This window comes from Somniosus microcephalus, chromosome 16 (assembly GCF_052327205.1).
Source record: "Somniosus microcephalus isolate GS21.2 chromosome 16, FLI_Smic_1.0, whole genome shotgun sequence".
Classification (NCBI taxonomy): domain Eukaryota; kingdom Metazoa; phylum Chordata; class Chondrichthyes; order Squaliformes; family Somniosidae; genus Somniosus; species Somniosus microcephalus.
In genome coordinates, this window is record NC_141002.1 from 119,522 (window position 1) to 147,011 (window position 27,490).

Genomic DNA, 27,490 nt, shown 5'->3' on the forward strand with positions numbered 1-27,490 from the left:
TCTCTTGTCTCTTTGGGATCGAGTTGGCTCCAGAATATCATGCCTGGTGATGGAAGATTGGAGTCAACCTTCCGTGGCAGATTCATGAATCTGATATCTGAGCCAGGCAGGTCCTGAACTATTCCAGGACACTGTTGTTGACTGAGCAACCAGTCAGGCCCATTGATGAGGACTGGAGGGGTAGAGCCATTGCTGGGGCTTGCGATTCTTCCCATGGGTTCCAGGCAACCCTGCAGGCCCATGCCCCAACTGGTGGGGTGTTCCTGTATAGACAAGGACCGGAAGTTCAGCAATGCTCTGTGGTGAGAAGCACAGTTTTAGCTGGTTAATCTCTCTGAACTTGGGCAAGTGGAGCGTATCCCACAGAAAGCCTGAGGATCTAGATTTCTCAGTAGCTCCATTCAGAGGTTCTTCAACATAGGGATGGATTTGTCAAACACCCAGCCCACCAAAATAAAAGTTTCAAAATAAAGGCCTAGAAATTCGATTGGTAGCGCCAGCGATTAGCGCCTAAAGAGCCCGAGAATTGGGGCGTTACTCAATTTTCGGGCAGGCGCAGTGAATAAAGCACCGCCTCCCATATTGAGTATCCTTTTAGCGCCGGTGCTAACTCTTTGCGCGCGCCCGCGGGCGCAGGCAGATCATGACGTCATTTCAGTGTGCAACACCTTTTTGGCGCCCCGGACCGGATATTCGGTAGCGCCCGCAACCTTTCTGCCTGGCGCTATTAGTGACAGTTGGATGGAGCGTTCCCAGGCCCTTCCCGGACTCGGGGGGCGCTATTTAAAGGGGACAGCACTAGTATAAAAGCTGCAGTCATTTGGGCTGGCCATTCTGATCGTTGCTGGAGAGAGTTGCTGACCTTCTGTTGGACAGTACTTTTCTCATTGAGCCTTTGGAGGCACTGGCAGCTTGAGGGCCCGGCTCCCGAGCTGGTGATGCAACATCTGAAAGCAGGGAGGTGGAAGAGTGGCTTTAGCAAAAGGACAGCTTGGCAGCAAAGGATGCCAGATTGCGGCAAGGCTATGACATGGGTCCACAGTGAGAAAGCATGCTGGCGGGGGGAACAAGTGGAAGGAGACAGTTGTAAAAGGTGAGAACCTTACCATCGCTGTCGACAATGGGGTCGGCAGCTGCAGTGGTTACAGGACCACTCAGACGTCCTCCAAGAATCTGGTGGACTCTCTCCTCGAGATCCGTGAGAGTGACCACTTGTGGAGGTTCCACCGGTGCGAAGCTGGTCTTTGCCAATCCTCGCCAGCTTGGACTGCAGGGGAAAGGAGGGGAAGTTACGTTACCTGATGCCCTGAGTGGTCATCTCATGCCCCCCATGGTGCAAGAGCCCTTACATGATGCCTTGAGTCAAATGTGCATGTGTGTGCCCAGAAAGGGCCATGGGTGCTTGCTGGTAGATGGCCAATGGGGCACAGGCCACCCTGTAGCCATAAAGTCAGGTGCAAATGAAGGGATGCAGAAGTTTGCAGAAACAACACCCACCCTCACGACCTGAGTGAGGTCGTTGAATTTCTTTCTGCATTGGACAGGGCTCCTGGTCACCATGCTGCTGGAGTTGACCCTCTGGCATACATACCTCCAAGCTCGTCCGTAGTCCTTATGATTTGGCCTCCTGCCATTGTCTGGGTAGAGAACATCTCGCCGGCGCTCCACTGCGGCCACCAATTGCTCCAGAGCCTCATTGGTGAAGCGCTCTGCTCTCTGTCTCACCTTCTCCATCTGGTCCAAGTTTTTAGCACCAGAGAAGGGCCTGCGCCGATTCTGAGGCCTGCAAGGCGAAGAGTGTGGATGCTGAAGCTGACTGACCCACCCCTTTAAGAGCTGGCCGTCGCCTGGAAGTCTCGTGGTCATCGGTAATTGAGAGCACCTGCGCTGCGTCCGTCCGCTCCGATATTGGGTTGCGCCAGAAGTTTAGCGCCTTAGGAGTCCCGTGTAATGCCTGAAGTCGCGCCTCAATCACGTTTAGGGGCGATGCAACCCAATATCGCGCCAGGTGGCGATAAGTTGCGTGTGGCTATAAACTTTGCGCTGCACCAATTCTAACGCCCCAAGCGGGGCTATACCCAATTTCTAGGCCAAAGTGTTTGGAAAGATAGGGGACCCGTGTGACATTTCATCAGAATGAAGTTACAGCCCCTCTGAAAACTGGATTCTAATCCTGCCCAGACTTTGGAGATGAAGGTCCCTCTCTGGCCCTCTCTGTTTGTCTGTCTTTCTGCTGTGCTTTCTGCCAACTGCATTAGTCTCAGACCAGTTCCTAGTGGGTTTGACTCAAGAACAGAAAACTGCCCACAAGTTGGCACTCTCACTCCAACAGGCCACAAGAAGTGGCTTGAGTGCTCCTCCGGGCCCCACAAGGAAAGTTTAGGCCTCCCTCCACCCTCTTCTGCACTGCAAGAACCCCTCCCACACCCCCAAAATCCTGGTCCCCACACTTGCATGAGCCGGTGGGTGGAATTTCCACCTGCCCGGCAACTGCTTCCCGCCCACCACTTCTTCCCCCATTCTGGGCAGGAAGTGGGCCGGCAGTATGTTCATGAGGCTCGAGTTAAAACGTCATGACTTCATTCTGCTGACACTTGTGGGTCAGACCAGAACTGGGGGCCATGAATATAATATAGTCACTAATAAATCCAGTGGGGAATTCAGGAGAAACTCCTTTACCCAGAGAGTGGTGAGAATGTGGAACTCACTACCACAAGGAGTAGTTGAGGCGAAGAGCTGAGATGCATTTAAGGGGAAGCTAGCTATGTACATGAGGGAGAAAGGAATAGAGGGATATGTTGATGAAGAAGGGTGGGAGGAGGCTCGTGTGGAGCATAAACACCGACATGGACCAGTTGGGCCGAATAGCCTGTGTCTGTGCTGTAAATACTTTGTAAAACTTTGTAAAACTTCCCCAGTGTGTTTAAACTTCCTGAACAATTGGTTTTGCATACTGAACCGATGCCAAGTGACAGGTGAATTAGGATTGCAATTTGTGCTGGCGAAATGACAGGGACTGAGAAATGAACATCCAATGAGGTGTTCTGATGGTGAGATTGATTTACATCACTGGAACAGCACCGGCCAATGTGCTGAGCTATACTTGTGAACAGAAGGACTCTATTCACGTACTTCGAGTACTCCTGGAGAAACAAGAAGTCATTTACCAACATGGAACTCTGTGGCTTCCTCATAATCATGTTAACTCTTACAACAGCAACAAGAGGAGAGATCGGTGAGTGCATTGTGTGGACACATTGGGGGGAATTTGATCCTCCGCTCTTGGTGTGGAGCTTGGCTCACAGAATTGGTCTTGTAGTGTTCTCGTCCTGTCTCTGAGCTGCCCTCCTCTCTTGCTGGGGATCCCTCGCAAAATTACCCCAGTAAGATCAAAGTGAAGACAGTGCAGTTTGCTTTCACCTCGGGGACCTGGCTTTCAATCCAGCGCTGGCCGATGGGGTGAAAGTCTCCACTCAGAGATTCTCCAAATCATTTTAAATTTGAAAGGCAGTGGGTGGAGTGAATAAATGGAAATGAAAGATCGAGTTTTGTCACCTTATCCCCGTGTTGGTTTAAATACATCACTCAGTAGGAGCTGCAGAATTCAGCCTCCAAGGGCTAGTGCCTCATGATTGTGACCGTAGAGCTAATGTTTCTGAATTTATTACAACTAGCAGCAGAAAACATCAGCTTGGTTCTTTAGCAAATTTGATGTAAACCTCTTTTTCAAATTGCTCTTTACTCACACTCAGACTTGCAGTACGTTGATCTGACATTGAATGTTTCAGTCTCAGTGATGTCTCGTAACTATAGAGGGTAAATTGTACAATTTAGTTCCTCTGTTGCACAGCTTCACGTGACAGAGGCAGATATTGGGAATTTGAGCGCAGAGGTCAGTGCGCGTGATTTCTGGTCTCTATGATTTTCACAGTGTATCTTGCGATTCAAGTTGATGGACAGGGAATTACGAGAGTGATGAGTTGAGGCACTGACCTCTGCACACAACCTGCCACACACAGCTCTGTATCAGGAATGCTAAATCGTCAAATGTACCCCATAATATTCTAAACTGGTTTACGTACATGATCTACTGTTCCTCAAAACTCCCTCTATCTGGGATTATCAGTCATGATGTTACTCCTGACTGTTCAATGTAGAAGGTTTATAAATCACTGGTTAGGCCTCAGCTGGAGTATTGTGTCCAATTCTGGGCAGAACACTTTAGGAAGGATGTCAATGCCTTGGAGAGGGTTCAGGGGAGATTTACTAGCATGGTGCCAGGGATGAGGGACTTCAGTTATGTGGAGAGACTGGAGAAGCTGGGGTTGTTCTCCTTAGAGCAGAGAAGGTTAAAGAGAAGATTTAATAGTGGTGTTCAAAATCATGAAGGGTTTTTATCGACTAGAGAGAGAGAAACTGTTTCCATTGGCTGGAGGGTCAGTAACCAGAGGACACAGATTGAAGGTAATTGGCAAAAGTACCAGATGGGAGATGAATTTTTTTTTAAACACAGTGGCCTAGAAATTCAGTATAGCCACGTTTGGGGCGCTACAGCCGGGCGGCCGCTAAAGTTTGCGCCCGGCGCAACTTCGCGCCACCTTCGCCGATATTCAGTGGCATCGCCCAAAGAGGTTGCTGCTGCGCTAAAACAGGCGATGCACGACTATCATTAGGCGCTAAGCCGGCGGCCAGGGGCGAAACCCCCGAGGGCGGGCGCAGCGCAGGTGCGGCGAGTTGCTGATTGACGGCAGACACTCTGGCGCCGGTGAGCTCTTAAAGGGGGAGGGTGGATTTGTTTGCCTGCCACGCCCTGCACACTGCAGCCCAGAAGCAAGGCCTGACCACTGCTGCTTGATCTGGACAACGCCCAGGACTATGGAGAAGGCCAGGGAGAGAGCGCAGCGCTTCAGCGACGGTGACCTGAGGGTGCTGGTTGGCGCAGTGGAGCGCAGGCGCCATGTTCTGTTCCCTGAAGGTGGCAGGAGGCCGCTGCCCAGTGCCTATCGGAAAGCCTGGAGGGAGGTGTCAAACAGGGTGACCTCCAACAGCGTGGTTGTCAGGACTCCTGTGCAATGCCGGAAAAAGTTCAACGACCTCACTCGGGTTGTCAGGGTGAGTACCCTTTCCAGTGTCCTCCTCATCCCTGCATGTGCACCTCAGTTTATGGGCAAAGGGACCTGAAAGCCCTAATGCCCAGCCCTCATCCAGCAGCTATGGGACTGGCATGAAAATCACTTGCACATTCTGCACTTTACACACTGTAAAAGCTATTCGACCATGGGAGGCTGTACAGCCCAGATCAGGGCTTCAAACTGTCAGGGCTAGTCCACCATGGGAGGCAGTGCAGACAAGATCAGGGCTTCACACTGTGCTTAGAGGCCGTCCTTTCTCTTGCAGGGCAAGGTGGCGCACAACCGGAGGCAGCAGCGTGAGACCGGGGGAGGCCATCCTGACCTCAAACAGCTCTCCGACCTGGACCAGCGTGTGGAGCGCATTATGTCAGGCCGGCTGATTGGCCCTGTCGCCAGTGGAGATGCCGACCCTGTTCTGGGCCCCAATGGTAAGGGCATCACCTTTTTGACCTATCTCTTTCCATTTGCGCCTCAGATCAGCATCCTTTGCCACTGTCGGCCCAATGCAGTGCATAGCAGCACTCATGCCTCCCTCGCTGCCGCCCTGTCCTCACTCTGAAGCAACTCTTGTGCCTCCCTGCTTTCAGATGGAGAATCGCCAGGTGAGGAGGCGGGCCCTCAACCTGGCACTGTGAGTGAATCGGAGGGCGAGGAGGAGGAAGAGGAAGAGGAAGCCGGACCATCAGTGCCACCCTCAGCCGAGGCAGCCCATGGCGATGATGGGGACACGTCTTCCCTGGAGGGGAGCCGGGGGGAAGGGTTGGAGGAGAGTGAAGCTCCGGGGCCCAGCGGCCTGCAGCAACGCGGGAGGGGTGGGGAAGCTCGGCGGCCTTCTCCCCGGAGGGTGAGTGCGGCCTCCAGTCCTGCTACGGTGAGCGCAGAGGAGGTGCGGCTCCTAGAGGAAATGGCCGTCCAGGCTGAGCGCAGGCACACTGAGCTCATGGCTGCAGTGGCAAGGATGCCTGACTCCATAGAGTCACTGTCAAGGAGTGTGCAGGAATTCGGAGCAGCACAGGCCAGGAGTCTGCAGGACTTCGCGGCAGCACAGGCGGCTTCTAGCCAAGTGCTCAGTCGTGCCGTCCATTCACTGGCTGGTGTCATGCGGACACAGACCAGGGCCACACGGGCACTAACTGCTGCCACCCTCGCTGGATCAGCCAAGCATCGCCAGGGCACTCGCCGCGCAGCAGCAGCCCAGCAGTCTGTTCTTCAGCAGTTTGCTGCGCATGCTGCAGTGCTGGCCCGTGCGAGTGCCAATGTCTCAGGCGACCAGGGAGTGCCTGTGATCTGTCAGGTTGGCACCACTCCTGCAGCCAACACAGCCACTCCTCCATTGCAGCTGCCACCAGCTGCTGGACAGACTGCTGCCGCCCAAGCAGAGTTGGAGCAGTCAGCAGCCGGCCCCTCCAGGGCCAGATCTGGCCCAGGCCGACCCCCAAGGGCATCTGCCATCTCGCCATCTGACCCTCAGCAGCCTTCCCCCAGCCTTGCTGCAGCCAATGGGGTCCCATTGAAGAGGAGCTGCAGGGCGGGCAGGGGCCAGTCACGGATGCGAAAGGCATCACCCTCGCAGGGCAAAAAGTAGAAGGTGTGGCCAAATGATTTGTTTTTTTTGAAAGGCCGAGACTGGTGTATTTGTGTTTTCTGAAAGGCCCAGACTGGTGTATTTGTGTTTTCTGAAAGGCCGAGACTGTTCGATTTGTGATTTTGGGGGGGGCTTCTCTCCACTAGTTTGTTATGTGGGAAGGGCACAGAGGTATCAAAGTAATAAATGTTCTTAAATCGCACTGTCCATGCTTTCTTTTGGAAGTCCTGGTTGCCCTGCTCGGCTGAGGGCTTGTGGAGCGGCTACTTTCATCTTCTGCCATTGGCACAAGCCATTCCCTGAGAGGGGGCCTAGAACCGACGTTCAATAAGCCGCCGACGGGCGGCCCTTGCACTTTCTGCCTCCCTCCTGTGCTGGTCCTCCTCCTCCTCCTCCTCCTCTGGTGGTCCTCCAATGTCTGGTGGCAGTGGCTGAGTCCTGCGGATAGCCAGGTTGTGCAGCATGCAGCACACGACGACGAAATGGGAGACTCGCTCAGGCGAGTACTGTAGGGCTCCTCCGGAACGATCCAGACAGCGGAACCGTTGCTTCAGGACGCCGATTGTTTGCTCAATGAGGTTCCTGGTTGCTTGATGGCTGTCATTGTATCCCTCTTCAGCAGGGGTGCTGGGCGCATGGAGCGGGGTCATCAGCCAGGTGCACAAAGGATTGCCTTTGTCCCCGAGAAGCCATCCTCGTGGGTGAGGCTGGGCCTGGAACATGTCTGCCACAGAAGTCTGGCGCAGGATGAAGGCATCGTGGCTGCTGCCTGGAAAGCGGGCATTGGCAGCTAGGATGAGCTGCCTGTGGTCACACACCAACTGCACGTTGAGCGAATGGTAGCCCTTCCGGTTGCGGTAATCCTCGGCATTCTCTAGAGGTGCTCGCAAAACCACATGCGTGCAGTCAAAGGCGCCCTGCACCATGGGGAAGCCCGCTAATGCTGCAAAGCCCATTGCACGCTGTTGCTGCTTGACAACGGCCATGGAGAAGGAGATGAACTGACGTCTCCTTCTGAAAAGGGCATTGGTCACCTGGCGGATGCAGCAATGTACGGCAAACTGGGAGATGTTGGAAATGTCCCCAGTAGCGGATTGGAAGGAGCCGGTGGCATAGAAGTTGAGAGACACCGTCACCTTCACTGTCACCGACAGAGACGTCCTGCTCCTCAGATGTGGCTGCAGATCTCCGCGAAGCAGGTGGCAGATCTCAGTGACCACCGCCCTTCGGAATCGCAGCCTCCGAACACACTGCTCGTCAGACATGTTCAGATATGAGAACTGCTGGCGGTATACCCTGGGTGGGTAAGGCCTCCTTAGCTGACGCCTGTTGCCCCTTCTCCGTCTGGCCATGACTGCCACTCTCTCACGGCGTCTGTGAGCCCTTTGAATGCAATGGAGAAGGCCAACGTTTGCACCCATTGCAGCCCCCATTATATGTTTCCAATCAATGCTATGGCTCTGAAGTTAAAGACAAGTGGAAAGCTGTGGCCTGAAGCCACAAGTACCTGTGCGAGTGTTGAGCCAAACCAGAAAGCTCTCTACCTTTGTCTCTCTGCAAAGATCCGTCTCTCACAAAGAAGGAGTGTTGCAAAATGGCTGCCATTTCTACTGCAGGAGGAGTGCCCTTTAATTTGCGCCCCCCGCGCCCCGCAGCGACTGGGAACCGTTCCCCTCTACCAGTCGCTAAGGGCGCCAGGCGCGCAATAGGCCGGCGCCACTGAATTTCCGGTTTGGGGCGCACAAATGGCGTTGCACGATGAAATGACGTCAGGATCTGCGCGCACAGCCGAGCGCGCGCAAAGGCTTTGCGCCGCCGCTAAATCTTTACTGAAGTTGGGGAGAGGCGCAGATCGCGCAGCGCCCGGCCGCTAGCCGCCAAGCGCCCCACATCTCCTCCTCCTAAGGCGCTAGCGGCTGGCGCAAACAACTGAATTTCTAGGCCAGTGAGTTGTTGTGATCTGGAATGCGCTGCCTAAAAGGGCAGTGAAAGCAGATTCAAGAGTAAATGTCAAAAGGGAATTGGATAAATACTTGAAACGGAAACATTTGCAAGGCTATGGGGAAAGAGGAGGGGAGTGGGACAATTGGATAGCTCTTTCAAAGAGTCCACACAGGCACGGTGGACCGAATGACGACCTCCTGTGCTCTATTCTCAGCTTGGCTCAGTTGGCAGTGCTCTCACTTCTGTCAGAGGTTTTGGATTTGAGTCCCACTCCCAGACTGGAATCCCTAAGCTAGGCTGACACTCTGGTACTGAAGGATTGCTGCACTGTCAGAGCTGCCAGATAAGAGGTTAAACCGAGGTCCCATCGACTTGTTCAGGCAGATGTTAAAGATGGCGTGACATTATTGGAAAAGGAGCAAGAAGTTCTCCCAGTGTCTTGACCAACATTCTTCCCTCGCAATTCCACCAAAAAACAGAGTAATGGGTTCTTCACTTCACTGCTGTATACGCAGTGGCTGCCTTGCATATTTACCTAACAACAGGCACTGCGCTTTGCAGTAATTCTTCGTATGTGAAGTGTTGTGTCTGTGTATAATAAGACACAGACTGCAGGAGAACGGTACAACAGGTGTTTACTCAACGTGGCTCACACTGGAACTGATCTGTACAGATTACTACTCAGTGCTATATACAGGTGTGGTCACTGCCGGTACTGCAGTATACATGAGCTGTAAAAGATAGTTCCCCCCTTAAAGGTATATAAATTACATGAAGCCTTCGCGATGCTTTGGAGAGATATGATAAGGTGCGATATAAATGCGAATGTTTAATTTCTTTGTGATTTCTCTGCTCCTTTCCCTGGCTAGAATTTAAAACTATCTCTGAAAGGCTATACTACAGTTATAGTTCGGATTCAGAAACCAATGGACACATCTTCGATATCAATGCTTCTCCCTTTCTGTTCTACGATTACAAGATGCACACATTTGTTATACATGGAAATGTGACAAACGGAATCGAGGAACTGGGTCAGGAAGAAGTGACTCATTTTAAAGAGAGAGCAAATGGGATCCAGGCGTGGCAGCAAGGCATCACCAAAGAAATGACAAAGCTGACAAATGGTACAAGTGCCCTCAAACGTAAGTTGTTCATTTAGAATTTTAAAAACGCTCTCAGTCTTGTACTGGGAGAGGGGAAGCAATTGGAGGTCAGAGAGGGCAAAGGTGTTGGGATGTGGGACTTAGCATGGGCTACAAAAGCAAACCTCTGCTACAGCATCAGCGACAGAGCCATCATCCACCGCACCTCTACCATGACATTCTCGACCTAAACCCTGTCGCTTTGCGACTTCTCTCCCCGAAATCAAAAGCCCATTGTAAATGTGCTTCTCCAACGGTGCCTTTCTTCAGCTCTCTAGCTCATCTCCCACTTCCTGCTCAGGTCCCCATGACTCCTATAAAACAAGGGAATGTTTAGTTATGTGAAAGCACTATAAAAGTACAAGTTGTTGTTGAGGTTAACTCTGTTATTTCTGTTACAGGAAAGCCATCTGTACACATCTACACCGAGGAAAGCTACACACCACGTCAGTCGAACATGCTGTACTGTTACGCTGAAAAATTCTACCCTTTCGAAATTGACATTAACTTCCTAATCAATGGGAGGCGATTCACTGGGCCCGTTCATTCCTCACAATTAGTGGTTGAGGCGGACTGGACATTCAACATCTTAAAGTACATCAGGATTGATCCACAAGATGGGGACACCTACAGCTGCCAAGCAGCTCATATCAGTCTTGATAAACCGCTAATGGTTTTATTGGGTATGTCAAGTGTTAACTTACTGTTGACTGCATTGAAAGGGCCACAAACAAAATACAAGATCAGCTGTCTGCACCAGCAGTTGTCCAACTTCCCTGGGTGGGGGACCGTGTAATTATTGACACACTCCCAGGGTGCCGCTATAATTATTGACACACTCCCAGGACCCGCTGTAATTATTGACACACTCCCAGGACCTGCTGTAATTATTGACACACTCCCAGGGACCGCTGTAATTATTGACACACTCCCAGGACCAACTGAAATTATTGACACACTCCCTGGACCCGCTGTAATTATTGACACACTCCCAGGACCCGCTGTAATTATTGACACACTCCCAGGAACCGAGTAATTATTGACACACTCCCAGGGGCCGCTGTAATTATTGACACACTCCCAGGAAACACTGGGCTAGATTTTCAGTTGCTTGCGCCAGCAGTTAGCGCCTTAAGAGAAGTGATTTTCGGGCGCTATGCGTGTAGCGCCCGGGCGCAGCGCAGTTTGCGCCCCGCCCCAAATTAAGTTGCCCGTTAGCGCCGGCGCAAAGTTTAGCGGCCGCCCGGATGCGCGCGCAGAAAATGACGTCACGCCCTCGTGCAACGCCCTTTGGCCACCCCGAATCCAAACTTCAGTCGGACCGCCCCATTGTGCGGCTGGCGTCCAGAGCGTTTGTAAAATGGAACGCAACACACCCTGGGGAGCGCAAATTAAAGGGCACTCCTCCTGCACTATAAAAGGCAGTCTGCATGTGTTGTGTGGAAGGATCCAGTGTCGTCGTCGTCGTCCTCCTCCTCCTCCTCCTCCTCCTCCTCCTCCCCAGACTCTGCCTTTGAAAAAAACACATGCACCCGTCCCCTTTAAGAGCTCACTGGCACCAGAGTGTCTGCCGTGCGCTGCGCCCGAGCTCGGGTGTTGCGCTCTGCACCGCCGGCTTAGCGCCTAAAGATAGTAGTGGAACGCCTCTTTTAGCGCTCCACCAACCTCTTAGGGCGAAGCCACTGAATTTCCGGCAACGGGGCGCTACTTTGGGGCGGGCGCTAACTTCGGGCGGGCGCTAAGGTTAGCGCCCCAAAACTGTCTATACTGAAAATCTAGCCCACTATATTTATTGACACACTCCCAGGACCCGCTGTAATTATTGACACACTCCCAAGACCCGCTGTAATTATTGACACACTCCCAGGGTCCCGCTGTAATTATTGACACACTCCCAGGACCCGCTGTAATTATTGACACAATCCCAGGACCCGCTGTAATTATTAACACACTCCCAGGACCCACTGTAATTATTGACACACTCCCAGGACCCGCTGTAATTATTGACACACTCCCAGGACCTGCTGTAATTACTGACACACTCCCAGGACCTGCTGTAATTATTGAGACATTCCCAGGACACACTGTAATTATTGACACACTCCCCGGGACCCGCTGTAAGTATTGACACATTCCCAGGACCCGCTGTAATTATTGACACACTCCCAGGAACCGAGTAATTATTGACACACTATCAGGGGCCACTGTAATTATTGTCACACTCCCAGGACCCGCTGTAATTATTGACACACTCCCAGGACCCGCTGTAATTATTGACACACTCCCCGGGACCCGCTGTAAGCATTGACACACTCCCAGGACCCGTTGTAATTATTGACACATTCCCAGGACCCGCTGTAATTATTGACACACTCCCAGGAACCGAGTAATTATTGACACACTATCAGGGGCCACTGTAATTATTGTCACACTCCCAGGACCCGCTGTAATTATTGACACACTCCCAGGACCCGCTGTAATTATTGACACAATCCCAGGACCCGCTGTAATTATTAACACACTCCCAGGGGCCGCTGTAATTATTGACACACTCCCAGGGGCCGCTGTAATTATTAACACACTCCCAGTGACCGCTGTAATTTTGACACACTCCCAGGACCCGCTGGAGTTATTGACACACTCCCAGGACCCACTGTAATTATTGACACACTCCCAGGACCCACTGTAATTATTGACACACTCCCAGGACCCACTGTAATTATTGACACACTCCCAGGACCTGCTGTAATTATTGACACACTCCCAGGACCCACTGTAATTATTGACACACTCCCAGGGACTGAGTAATTATTGTCACACTCCCAGGACCCGCTGTAATTATTGACACACTCCCAGGACCCGCTGTAATTATTGACACACTCCCAGGGACTGAGTAATTATTGTCACACTCCCAGGACCCGCTGTAATTATTGACACACTCCCAGGACCCGCTGTAATTATTGACACACTCCCAGGGACTGAGTAATTATTGTCACACTCCCAGGACCCGCTGTAATTATTGACACACTCCCAGGACCCGCTGTAATTATTGACACACTCCCAGGGACTGAGTAATTATTGTCACACTCCCAGGACCCGCTGTAATTATTGACACACTCCCAGGGACTGAGTAATTATTGTCACACTCCCAGGACCCGCTGTAATTATTGACACACTCCCAGGACCCGCTGTAATTACTGACACACTCCCGGGGACCCCCTGTATATACTGACACGCTCCAGGGGACCCCCTGTATATACTGACACACTCCCAGGGACCCCCTGTACATACTGACACATTCCAGGGGATCCCCTGTATATACTGACACATTCCAGGGTATCTCCTGTATATACTGACACACTCCCGGAGACCCCCTCTATATCCTGACACACTCCAGGGGACCCCCTGTATATACTGACATGCTCCTGAGGATCCCCTGTATATACTGACACACTCCCGGGGACCCCTGTATATACTGACACACTCCCGGGGACCCCCTGTATAGACTGACACACTCCCGGGGACCCCTGTATATACTGACGCACTCCCGGGGACCCCCTGTATAGACTGACACACTCCCGGGGACCCCTGTATATACTGACACACTCCCGGGGACCCCCTGTATAGACTGACACATTCCAGGGGACCCCCTGTATATACTGACACACTCCCAGGACCCACTGTAATTATTGACACAATCCCAGGACCCTCTGTAATTATTGACACACTCCCAGGGACCGAGAAATTATTGACACACTCCCAGGGACCGAATAATTATTGACAGACTCCCAGGAAGCGCTGTAATTATTGACACACTCCCAGGACCTGCTGTAATTATTGACACACTCCCAGGACCCACTGTAATTATTGACACACTCCCAGGGCCTGCTGTAATTATTGACACACTCCCAGGACCTGCTGTAATTATTGACACACTCCCAGGACCCACTGTAATTATTGACACACTCCCAGGGCCCGCTGTAATTATTGACACACTCCCAGGAACCGAGTAATTATTGACACACTCCCAGGAGCCGCTGCAATTATTGACACACTCCCAGGACCCGCTGTAATTATTGACACACTCCCAGGGGCCGCTGTAATTATTGACACACTCCCAGGACCCGCTGTAATTATTGACACACTCCCAGGACCCGCTGTAATTATTGACACACTCCCAGGGGCCGCTGTAATTATTGACACACTCCCAGGACCCGCTGTAATTATTGACACACTCCCAGGACCCGCTGTAATTATTGACACACTCCCAGGGGCCGCTGTAATTATTGACACACTCCCAGGGGCCGCTGTAATTATTGACACACTCCCAGGACCCGCTGTAATTATTGACACACTCCCAGGACCCCCTGTAATTATTGACACACTCCCAGGACCCACTGTAATTATTGACACACTCCCAGGGTACCGCTGTAATTATTGACACACTCCCAGGACCCGCTGTGATTATTGACACACTCCCAGGGTACCGCTGTAATTATTGACACATTCCCAGGACCCGCTGTGATTATTGACACACTCCCAGGGTACCGCTGTAATTATTGACACACTCCCAGGGACCCGCTGTAATTATTGACACATTCCCAGGACCCGCTGTGATTATTGACACACTCCCAGGGACCTGCTGTAATTATTGACACACTCCCAGAAACCGCTGTAATTATTGACACACTCCCAGGACCCGCTGTAATTAGTGACACACTCCCAGGGACCGCTGTAATTATTGACACACTCCCAGGACCCACTGTAATTATTGACACACTCCCAGGACCCGCTGTAATTATTGACACACTCCCAGGACCTGCTGTAATTACTGACACACTCCCAGGACCCACTGTAATTATTGACACACTCCCAGGACCCGCTGTAATTATTGACACACTCCCAGGACCCGCTGTAATTATTGACACACTCCCAGGACCCACTGTAATTATTGACACAATCCCAGGACCCGCTGTAATTATTGACACACTCCCAGGGTCCCGCTGTAATTATTGACACACTCCCAGGACCCGCTGTAATTATTGACACAATCCCAGGACCCGCTGTAATTATTGACACACTCCCAGGGGCCGCTGTAATTATTGACACACTCCCAGGGGCTGCTGTAATTATTGACACACTCCCAGGACCCACTGTAATTATTGACACACTCCCAGGACCCGCTGGAGTTATTGACACACTCCCAGGCCCTGCTGTAATTACTGACACACTCCCAGGACCTGCTGTAATTATTGAGACATTCCCAGGACACACTGTAAGTATTGACACACTCCCCGGGACCCGCTGTAAGTATTGACACACTGCCAGGGTCCCGCTGTAATTATTGACACACTCCCAGGACCCGCTGTAATTATTGACACACTCCCCGGAACCGAGTAATTATTGACACACTATCAGGGGCCACTGTAATTATTGTCACACTCCCAGGACCCGCTGTAATTATTGACACACTCCCAAGACCCGCTGTAATTATTGACACAATCCCAGGACCCGCTGTAATTATTAACACACTCCCAGGGGCCGCTGTAATTATTGACACACTCCCAGTGACCGCTGTAATTTTGACACACTCCCAGGACCCACTGTAATTATTGACACACTCCCAGGTACCGAGTAATTATTGACACACTCCCAGGACCCACTGTAATTAATGACACACTCCCAGGACCCACTGTAATTATTGACACACTCCCAGGACCCAGTGTAATTATTGACACACTCCCAGGGATCCGCTGTAATTACTGACACACTCCCAGGACCTGCTGTAATTATTGACACACTCCCAGGGTCCCGCTGTAATTATTGACACACACCCAGGACCCACTGTAATTATTGACACACTCCCAGGACCTGCTGTAATTACTGACACACTCCCGGGGACCCCCTGTATATACTGACACACTCCAGGGGACCCCCTGTATATACTGACACACTCCCAGGGACCCCCTGTATATACTGACACATTCCAGGGGACCCCCTGTATATACTGACACACTCCCGAGGACACCCTGTATATACTGACACACACCAGGGTATCTCCTGTATATACTGACACACTCCCGGAGACCCCCTCTATATCCTGGCACACTCCAGGGGACCCCCTGTATATACTGACATGCTCCTGAGGATCCCCTGTATATACTGATACACTCCCGGGGACCCCTGTATATACTGACACACTCCCGGGGACCCCCTGTATAGACTGACACACTCCCGGGGACCCCTGTATATACTGACACACTCCCGGGGACCCCGTGTATAGACTGACACATTCCAGGGGACCCCCTGTATATACTGACACACTCCCAGGACCCACTGTAATTATTGACACAATCCCAGGACCCTCTGTAATCATTGACACACTCCCAGGGACCGAGAAATTATTGACACACTCCCAGGGACCGAATAATTATTGACAGACTCCCAGGAAGCGCTGTAATTATTGACACACTCCCAGGACCCACTGTAATTATTGACACACTCCCAGGACCCACTGTAATTATTGACACACTCCCAGGACCTGCTGTAATTATTGACACACTCCCAGGACCCGCTGTAATTATTGACACACTCCCAGGACCTGCTGTAATTATTGACACACTCCCACGACCCACTGTAATTATTGACACACTCCCAGGACCTGCTGTAATTATTGACACACTCCCAGGACCGCTGTAATTATTGACACACTCCCAGGACCCGCTGTAGTTATTGACACACTCCCAGGACCAGCTGTAATTATTGACACACTCCCAAGACCCGCTGTAATTATTGACACACTCCCAGGACCAGCTGTAATTATTGACACACTCCCAGGACCCGCTGTAATTATTGACGCACTCCCAAGACCCGCTGTAATTATTGACACACTCCCAGGACCAGCTGTAATTATTGACACACTCCCAGGACCCGCTGTAATTATTGACGCACTCCCAGGACCCGCTGTAATTATTGACACACTCCCAGGACCCACTGTAATTATTGACACACTCCCAGGACCCACTGTAATTATTGACACACTCCCAGGACCCACTGTAATTATTGACACACTCCCAGGACCCGCTGTAATTATTGACGCACTCCCAGGACCCGCTGTAATTATTGACACACTCCCAGGACCCGCTGTAATTATTGACACACTCCCAGGACCCACTGTAATTATTGACACACTCCCAGGTAACGAGTAATTATTGACACACTCCCAGGACCCGCTGTATTTATTGACACACTCCCAGGTAACGAGTAATTATTGACACACTCCCAGGACCCGCTGTAATTATTGATACACTCCCAGGAACCGATTAATTATTGACACACTCCCAGGACCCGCTGTGATTATTGACACACTCCCAGGGACCCGCTGTAATTATTGACACACTCCCAGGAACTGAGTAATTATTGACACACTCCCAGGACCCGCTGTAATTATTGACACACTCCCAGGACCCGCTGTAATTATTGACACACTCCCAGGACCCACTGTAATTATTGACACACTCCCCAGACCGCTGTAATTATTGACACACTCCCAGGACCCGCTGTAATTATTGACACACTCCCAGGAACCGATTAATTATTGACACACTCCCAGGACCCGCTGTGATTATTGACACACTCCCAGGAACTGAGTAATTATTGACACACTCCCAGGACCCACTGTAATTATTGACACACTCCCAGGACCCGCTGTAATTATTGACACACTCCCAGGACCTGCTGTAATTACTGACACACTCACAGGACCTGCTGTAATTATTGACACACTCCCAGGACCCACTGTAATTATTGACACACTCCGAGGACCCGCTGTAATTATTGACACACTCCCAGGACCCGCTGTAATTACTGACACACTGCCAGGGTCCCGCTGTAATTATTGACACACTCCCAGGACCCTCTGTAATTATTGACACACTCCCAGGGACCGCTGTAATTATTGACACACTCCCAGGACCCACTGTAATTATTGACACACTCCCAGGACCCGCTGTAATTATTGACACACTCCCAGGACCTGCTGTAATTACTGACACACTCCCAGGACCCACTGTAATTATTGACACACTCCCAGGACCCGCTGTAATTATTGACACACTCCCAGGACCCGCTGTAATTATTGACACACTCCCAGGACCCGCTGTAATTATTGACACAATCCCAGGACCCGCTGTAATTATTAACACACTCCCAGGGGCCGCTGTAATTATTGACACACTCCCAGGGGCTGCTGTAATTATTGACACACTCCCAGGACCCACTGTAATTATTGACACACTCCCAGGACCCGCTGGAGTTATTGACACACTCCCAGGCCCTGCTGTAATTACTGACACACTCCCAGGACCTGCTGTAATTATTGAGACATTCCCAGGACACACTGTAATTATTGACACACTCCCAGGACCCGCTGTAATTATTGACACACTCCCCGGAACCGAGTAATTATTGACACACTATCAGGGGCCACTGTAATTATTGTCACACTCCCAGGACCCGCTGTAATTATTGACACACTCCCAAGACCCGCTGTAATTATTGACACAATCCCAGGACCCGCTGTAATTATTAACACACTCCCAGGGGCCGCTGTAATTATTGACACACTCCCAGTGACCGCTGTAATTTTGACACACTCCCAGGACCCACTGTAATTATTGACACACTCCCAGGTACCGAGTAATTATTGACACACTCCCAGGACCCACTGTAATTAATGACACACTCCCAGGACCCACTGTAATTATTGACACACTCCCAGGACCCGCTGTAATTATTGACACACTCCCAGGACCCAGTGTAATTATTGACACACTCCCAGGGATCCGCTGTAATTACTGACACACTCCCAGGACCTGCTGTAATTATTGACACACTCCCAGGGTCCCGCTGTAATTATTGACACACACCCAGGACCCACTGTAATTATTGACACACTCCCAGGACCTGCTGTAATTATTGACACACTCCCAGGGACGCGCTGTAATTATTGACACACTCCCAGGACCCACTGTAATTATTGACACACTCCCAGGACCCGCTGTAATTACTGACACACTCCCGGGGACCCCCTGTATATACTGACACACTCCAGGGGACCCCCTGTATATACTGACACACTCCCAGGGACCCCCTGTATATACTGACACATTCCAGGGGACCCCCTGTATATACTGACACACTCCCGAGGACACCCTGTATATACTGACACACACCAGGGTATCTCCTGTATATACTGACACACTCCCGGAGACCCCCTCTATATCCTGGCACACTCCAGGGGACCCCCTGTATATACTGACATGCTCCTGAGGATCCCCTGTATATACTGATACACTCCCGGGGACCCCTGTATATACTGACACACTCCCGGGGACCCCCTGTATAGACTGACACACTCCCGGGGACCCCTGTATATACTGACACACTCCCGGGGACCCCGTGTATAGACTGACACATTCCAGGGGACCCCCTGTATATACTGACACACTCCCAGGACCCACTGTAATTATTGACACAATCCCAGGACCCTCTGTAATCATTGACACACTCCCAGGGACCGAGAAATTATTGACACACTCCCAGGGACCGAATAATTATTGACAGACTCCCAGGAAGCGCTGTAATTATTGACACACTCCCAGGACCCACTGTAATTATTGACACACTCCCAGGACCCACTGTAATTATTGACACACTCCCAGGACCTGCTGTAATTATTGACACACTCCCAGGACCCGCTGTAATTATTGACACACTCCCAGGACCTGCTGTAATTATTGACACACTCCCACGACCCACTGTAATTATTGACACACTCCCAGGACCTGCTGTAATTATTGACACACTCCCAGGACCGCTGTAATTATTGACACACTCCCAGGACCCGCTGTAGTTATTGACACACTCCCAGGACCAGCTGTAATTATTGACACACTCCCAAGACCCGCTGTAATTATTGACACACTCCCAGGACCAGCTGTAATTATTGACGCACTCCCAGGACCCGCTGTAGTTATTGACACACTCCCAGGACCAGCTGTAATTATTGACACACTCCCAAGACCCGCTGTAATTATTGACACACTCCCAGGACCAGCTGTAATTATTGACACACTCCCAGGACCCGCTGTAATTATTGACGCACTCCCAAGACCCGCTGTAATTATTGACACACTCCCAGGACCAGCTGTAATTATTGACACACTCCCAGGACCCGCTGTAATTATTGACGCACTCCCAGGACCCGCTGTAATTATTGACACACTCCCAGGACCCACTGTAATTATTGACACACTCCCAGGACCCACTGTAATTATTGACACACTCCCAGGACCCACTGTAATTATTGACACACTCCCAGGACCCGCTGTAATTATTGACGCACTCCCAGGACCCGCTGTAATTATTGACACACTCCCAGGACCCGCTGTAATTATTGACACACTCCCAGGACCCACTGTAATTATTGACACACTCCCAGGTAACGAGTAATTATTGACACACTCCCAGGACCCGCTGTATTTACTGACACACTCCCAGGTAACGAGTAATTATTGACACACTCCCAGGACCCGCTGTAATTATTGATACACTCCCAGGAACCGATTAATTATTGACACACTCCCAGGACCCGCTGTGATTATTGACACACTCCCAGGGACCCGCTGTAATTATTGACACACTCCCAGGAACTGAGTAATTATTGACACACTCCCAGGACCCGCTGTAATTATTGACACACTCCCAGGACCCGCTGTAATTATTGACACACTCCCAGGACCCACTGTAATTATTGACACACTCCCCAGACCGCTGTAATTATTGACACACTCCCAGGACCCGCTGTAATTATTGCCACACTCCCAGGAACCGATTAATTATTGACACACTCCCAGGACCCGCTGTGATTATTGACACACTCCCAGGAACTGAGTAATTATTGACACACTCCCAGGACCCACTGTAATTATTGACACACTCCCAGGACCCGCTGTAATTATTGACACACTCCCAGGACCTGCTGTAATTACTGACACACTCACAGGACCTGCTGTAATTATTGACACACTCCCAGGACCCACTGTAATTATTGACACACTCCGAGGACCCGCTGTAATTATTGACACACTCCCAGGACCCGCTGTAATTACTGACACACTGCCAGGGTCCCGCTGTAATTATTGACACACTCCCAGGACCCTCTGTAATTATTGACACACTCCCAGGAACCGAGTAATTATTGACACACTCCCAGGGGCCGCTGTAATTATTGACACACTCCCAGGACCCGCTGTAATTATTGACACACTCCCAGGGACCGAGTAATTATTGACACACTCCCAGGGGCCGCTGTAATTATTGACACACTCCCAGGACCCGCTGTAATTATTGACACACTCCCAGGACCCGCTGTAATTATTGACACAATCCCAGGACCCGCTGTAATTATTGACACACTCCCAGGACCCGCTGTAATTATTGACACACTCCCAGGACCCGCTGTAATTATTGACGCACTCCCAGGACCCGCTGTAATTATTGACACACTCCCAGGGGCTGCTGTAATTATTGACACACTCCCAGGACCCACTGTAATTATTGACACACTCCCAGGACCCGCTGTAATTATTGACACACTCCCAGGACCCACTGTAATTATTGACACACTCCCAGGACCCGCTGTAATTATTGACACACTCCCAGGACCCACTGTAATTATTGACACACTCCCAGGACCCACTGTAATTATTGACACACTCCCAGGACCCTCTGTAATTATTGACACACTCCCAGGACCTGCTGTAATTATTGACACACTCCCAGGACCCACTGTAATTATTGACACACTCCCAGGACCTGCTGTAATTATTGACACACTCCCAGGGACTGCGTAATTATTGTCACACTCCCAGGACCCACTGTAATTACTGACACAGTCCTGGGGTCCCCCTGTATATACTGACACACTCCAGGGGACCCCCTGTATATACGGACACATTCCAGGGGACCCCCTGTATATACTGACACACTCCCGAGGACCCCCTGTATATACTGACACACTCCCGGGGACCCCCTGTATATACTGACACACTCCCGGGGACCCCCTGTATATACTGACACACTCCCGGAGACCCCCTGTATATACTGACACACTCCCAGGGACCCCCTGTATATACTGACACACTCCCGGGGACCCCCTGTAACTACTGACACACTCCCAGGGACCCCCTGTATATACTGACACACTACAGGGTATCTCCTGTATATACTGACACACTCCAGGGGACCCCCTGTATATACTGACACACTCCCAGGGACCCCCTGTATATACTGACATGCTCACCGGGGACCCCTCTATATACTGACAGAGGGACAACCAGTAAACTAAGACAAGAGTATATATAAACAAGGCGAAAATATATTTATAAACTCAGGGATATACCTGTTTATACACTGTATGAATGGAACCGCGTTTATGTGTTCAACCATAAATGTATTTTGATGCTTTGGCAACATAAGATGTACCTTATCATGCCAATAAAGCGATTTGTATTGTATTGTATTGTATTGTATATACTGACACACTCCCGAGGACCCTCTGTATATACTGACACACTCCAGGGTATCTCCTGTATATACTGACATGCTCACCGGGGACCCCTCTATATACTGACACACTCCCAAGGACCCTCTGTATATACTGACACACTACAGGGGACCCCCTATATATACTGACATGCTCACCGGGGACCCCTCTATATACTGACACACTCCCGAGGACCCTCTGTATATACTGACACAATCCCCGGGACCCCTGTATATACTGACACACTCCAGGGGACCCCCTGTATATACTGACATGGTCACCGGGGACCCCTCTATATACTGACACACTCCCGAGGACCCTCTGTATATACTGACACAATCCCCGGGACCCTCTGTATATACTGACACACTCCCGGGGACCCCCTGTATATACTGACACACTCCCGGGGACCCTCTGTATATAGTGACACACTCCCGAGGACCCTCTGTATATACTGACACACTCCCGAGAACCCCCTGTATATACTGACACACTCCCAGGGGCTCCTATCTGGGAAAGGGTGCACATATATGGATGCTAGGTGAGGACAGGGCCAGGCTCAGGTCTGATGCTTGCTCCACTGTGAATGCGCTGCCAACTTGTACTGTTGCACATGAAATGAAAGACTTGCATTTATATGGCATCTTATTACACACCTTAGGACATCCCCAGGCACCTCACATAGAATGAATTCCTTTAGAAGAGCAGTCGCTGCTCTTATGGACACAAACATGAAGAATGGCCATTTGAGGTGAGGGACTGAAGGTCGCTGGCCGGCAGCTTTGAACAGCCTCCCAGCAAGAGCCAGCTCTTTGGAGGGGGGAGGAACGGCCGTTTAAAAAACCAGTATATTCAGTTTAGTAAAATATAAAGATCACAACCATCAACAGGAGACGTAAAATCTGTGTCCCGTTCAGTGTATGATTGGCACAGCGCACATTATAAAGCTCCTGGTATGGTTTCGGCCTGTTTAATCAGGGTGAACTGCTGCAGCCATGCATCCCATTTCACCCAATAACTTCCAGCATCCAGGCGAGGGTAGTGCACTAAATCTGCCCAGTTCCTCTGGGTTCTCATCATCTTACAGAATCAGTGTGTCAGTTTGGTGCATTTGTAGCACCCCCACCTCTGGGTCAGAAGGTTGAGAGTTCAAGTCCCACGTCAGTGCAGTACTGAGGCAGCTCTGCATTGTTGACACTCCCGTCCTATCGCTGAGACGTTAAGTCAAGGCCCTGCCTGTTGAAGATTCTAAAACACAACTCAGGGAGTTCTCCCGGTATCCTGGCTAACATTCTTCCCTCAACCAACACCTCCAAAGTCAGACTAACTGGTCGCACATCTCATTTCTGCCGGCTGTGTGCAAAATGGCGACTGTGTTTGCCCCGATAATAACAGTCACTACATTTCAAAGTAATTCACTGTATGTGAGAAGCTTTCAGACCTTTCTAAGGTGCTGCACAAATGCAAATCTTTCTCATTGTAAAGGTGAATGAATACCTGCTACAGAAACAGAATGAATTTGCTGTCCTGATTTTTAAACAGATCAGCCACCTCTGATGCCCTACTCTGGGACCATTGTCTGTGCTGTTGGAGTTGTTGCAGGAGTTATCGGATTGGCGATAACTCTCTACCTGATGACAAAAATATACAGTCGGTGAGATACTTTTCTTTATTAATTTCGGTGACTGATCTGTTCCCTCATTCCCTAAATGTTCTCGATGTTGTTGGCATTTATAAAGTGACGGCTTCCATTGTTGTTCCATAAATTCTTTTATAGACGAGGAAAGCTTTGTACTGGACAGCTCTGCAAACAATGATTCTGTGACCGAGGATGGAAACTTCACTGAAAAAGGTGTGTAATTAATTCCACTGAAAATTCTATTCATTTTAACCGACGTGTTACTGTTAGCCAGACACAGCACTGGTTTACCATCGTGTCTGGGCACAATAAACTTGCTTCAACCACAGCAAGGCAGTGTCCAACTGTCCTTATTCCAGCAACCAAGCACACATTGATGTGCTGCATATTAACCCCATAAGCAGGGACACCGATCCGGTGTCTAATGGACACAAGTCCACAGCAAAACATTGCCAGCAATTCAACACAAACTGGCATTAAATTGTCAGCAAAACTCAGAGGCCAGAAAGAAGATTGGTGTAAGAATCGGAAATATCACAATTTGCAGTAGGGGCTGCTCAAGAAGGCTGGTAATCACATTGATGGGACAGTGTAGAGTGAGCTTTACTCTATATAACCCGTGCTGTACCTGCCCTGGGAGTGTTTGATGGGACAGTGTAGAGGGAGCTTTACTCTGTATCTAACCCGTGCTGTACCTGCCCTGGGAGTGTTTGATGGGACAGTGTAGAGGGAGCTTTACTCTGTATATAACCCGTGCTGTACCTGCCCTGGGAGTGTTTGATGGGACAGTGTAGAGGGAGCTTTACTCTATCTAACCCGTGCTGTACCTGCCCTGGGAGTGTTTGATGGGACAGTGTAGAGGGAGCTTTACTCTATCTAACCCGTGCAGTACCTGCCCGGGGAGTGTTTGATGGGACAGTGTAGAGGGAGCTTTACTCTGTATCTAACCCGTGCTGTACCTGCCCTGGGAGTGTTTGATGGGACAGTGTAGAGGGAGCTTTACTCTGTATCTAACCCGTGCTGTACCGACCCTGGGAGTGTTTGATGGGACAGTGTAGAGGGAGCTTTACTCTGTATCTAACCCATGCTGTACCTGCCCTGGGAGTGTTTGATGGGACAATGTAGAGGGAGCTTTACTCTGTATCTAACCCGTGCTGTACCTGCCCTGGGAGTGTTTGATGGGACAGTGTAGAGGGAGCTTTACTCTGTATCTAACCCGTGCTGTACCGACCCTGGGAGTGTTTGATGGGACAGTGTAGAGGGACTTTACTCTGTATCTAACCCGTGCTGTACCGACCCTGGGAGTGTTTGATGGGACAGTGTAGAGGGAGCTTTACTCTGTATCTAACCCATGCTGTACCTGCCCTGGGAGTGTTTGATGGGACAATGTAGAGGGAGCTTTACTCTGTATCTAACCCGTGCTGTACCTGCCCTGGGAGTGTTTGATGGGACAGTGTAGAGGGAGCTTTACTCTGTATCTAACCCATGCTGTACCTGCCCTGGGAATGTTTGATGGGACAGTGTAGAGGGACTTTACTCTGTATCTAACTCATGCTGTACCTGCCCTGGGAGTGTTTGGTGGGACCGTGTACAGGGGGCTTTTCTCTGTATCTAACCTGTGCTGCACCTGCCCTGGGAGTGTTTGATGGGACAGTGTAGAGGGAGCTTTACTCTGTATCTAACCCGTGCTGTTCCTGCCCTGGGAGTGTTTGATGGGACAGTGTAGAGGGAGCTTTACTCTGTATCTAACCTGTGCTGTTCCTGCCCTGGGAGTGTTTGATGGGACAGTGTAGAGGGAGCTTTACTTTGTATCTAACCTGTGCTGTACCTGCCCTGGGAGTGTTTGATGGGACAGTGTAGAGGGCGCTTTACTCTGTATCGAACCCGTGCTGTACCTGCCCTGGGAGTGTTTGATGGGACAGTGTAGAGGGAGCTTTACTCTGTATCTAACCCGGGCTGTACCTGCCCTGGGAGTGTTTGATGGGACAGTGTAGAGAGGGCTTTCCTCTGTATCTAACCCATGCTGTACTTGCCCTGGGAGTGTTTGATGGGACAGTGTAGAGGGAGCTTTACTCTGTATCTAACCTGTGCTGTACCTGCCCTGGGAGTGTTTGATGGGACAGTGTAGAGGGAGCTTTACTCTGTATCTAACCCATGCTGTACCTGCCCTGGGAGTGTTTGATGGGACAGTGTAGAGGAAGCTTTACTCTGTATCTAACCCGTGCTGTACCTGCCCTGGGAGTGTTTGATGGGACAGTGTAGAGGGAGCTTTACTCTGTATCTAACCTGTGCTGTACCTGCCCTGGGAGTGTTTGATGGGACAGTGTAGAGGGAGCTTTACTCTGTATCTAACCCATGCTGTACCTGCCCTGGGAGTGTTTGATGGGACAGTGTAGAGGAAGCTTTACTCTGTATCTAACCCGTGCTGTACCTGCCCTGGGAGTGTTTGATGGGACAGTGTAGAGGGAGCTTTACTCTGTATCTAACCTGTGCTGTACCTGCCCTGGGAGTGTTTGATGGGACAGTGTAGAGGGAGCTTTACTCTGTATCTAACCTGTGCTGTACCTGCCCTGGGAGTGTTTGATGAGACAGCAGAAAGGGAGCTTTACTCTGTATCTGACCCTGGGAGCACTAGATTGTAAGAATGAGTGTGGAAATATTCTGTCACCCAGCAGCATTATCCATCACATTGTACAACAAACACTGACCACCTTTAAAATACCTTTACTGCAATTTTGTTTTCAAAATGTACAAAATAATAAATACTTGCCCTGTCTGCTTTTTCTCCAGATTAGACTTCATTGGGAGAAGAGAGACCATCCATCTTCACCTGCAGGGTGTTTATGAGTTGTTCTGTCCAGCAGAATGTTATATTAAATACTAACAGGGACTTCTTCATTTCTATTGTGGTGTGTTGTTAGATTGTAGCCAAAATAGTTGAAATAGAATGGGGAAGTATTCTGTGTATACTGGAGGAGGTTGCAGAGAGAGGGAGGGGCAAGGCCATGGAAGGATTTGAAAACAAGGTTGAGGATTTGCTGCCAAGTTAGAATGAGATGGATGATAAGGACCCTGTGTCACTGTTTGAAGAGCAGGGTACTCTCCCAGTACCTTCCCAACATTTCTCCCTCAAACATCAAACAAGTCCTTCATCTCATTGCTATTTGTGGAATCTTGCTGTGTGGAAAATGACAGTCACATCTGTCCATACAAAAACGGTGATTACTCCAAACTATCTGAAGCATTTTGAGGTTCTCAAAGACACAATATAAGTGCAGACCTTCCGTGTGTTTTATCATAAATGAATCTTGAACTCTCCCTGAACACCTTTCATTGAGTGCAAGGCAGCATCAATCTGGTCTCCTTATTCTGTATTAGCATGTTTTCTATCTTCTGTATTATCTGCACAATAATCCTATATTAAAGTTGTTCTAAATACCA

General features: G+C 50.3%; 1 protein-coding gene and 1 long non-coding RNA gene across 3 annotated transcripts; both read left to right on the forward strand.

Moving 5' to 3' along the window:
* On the forward strand, window positions 1–27,490 carry LOC147105928 (class II histocompatibility antigen, B-L beta chain-like). 2 transcript variants are annotated; one of them, XM_086008540.1, is made up of 6 exons: window positions 1–3,235; window positions 9,531–9,803; window positions 10,205–10,486; window positions 23,953–24,064; window positions 24,188–24,262; window positions 26,840–27,490. In XM_086008540.1, the coding sequence occupies exons 1-5, from the start codon at window positions 3,172–3,174 to the stop codon at window positions 24,225–24,227; spliced, it is 771 nt and encodes a 256-aa protein (XP_085864666.1). In that variant the 5' UTR covers window positions 1–3,171; the 3' UTR covers window positions 24,228–24,262; window positions 26,840–27,490. The 2 variants fall into 2 exon arrangements, with proteins under 2 accessions (XP_085864666.1, XP_085864665.1); XM_086008539.1 differs by having other exon boundaries at window positions 3,088–3,235; window positions 26,845–27,490.
* LOC147105929 (uncharacterized) lies at window positions 10,502–22,381 on the forward strand. Its single transcript, XR_015081296.1, has 2 exons — window positions 10,502–20,304; window positions 20,809–22,381. It is a non-coding gene; the product is annotated as an uncharacterized LOC147105929 (long non-coding RNA).

Excerpts from the sequence above, each read along its gene's own strand:
- LOC147105928 (XM_086008540.1), top strand. The coding sequence starts at position 3,172 with ATGGAACTCTGTGGCTTCCTCATAATCATGTTAACTCTTACAACAGCA. Across the intron at positions 9,804-10,204 it reads TGGTACAAGTGCCCTCAAAC|GAAAGCCATCTGTACACATC; the intron begins GTAAGTTGTTCA and ends TTTCTGTTACAG. Across the intron at positions 24,065-24,187 it reads ATGACAAAAATATACAGTCG|ACGAGGAAAGCTTTGTACTG; the intron begins GTGAGATACTTT and ends ATTCTTTTATAG.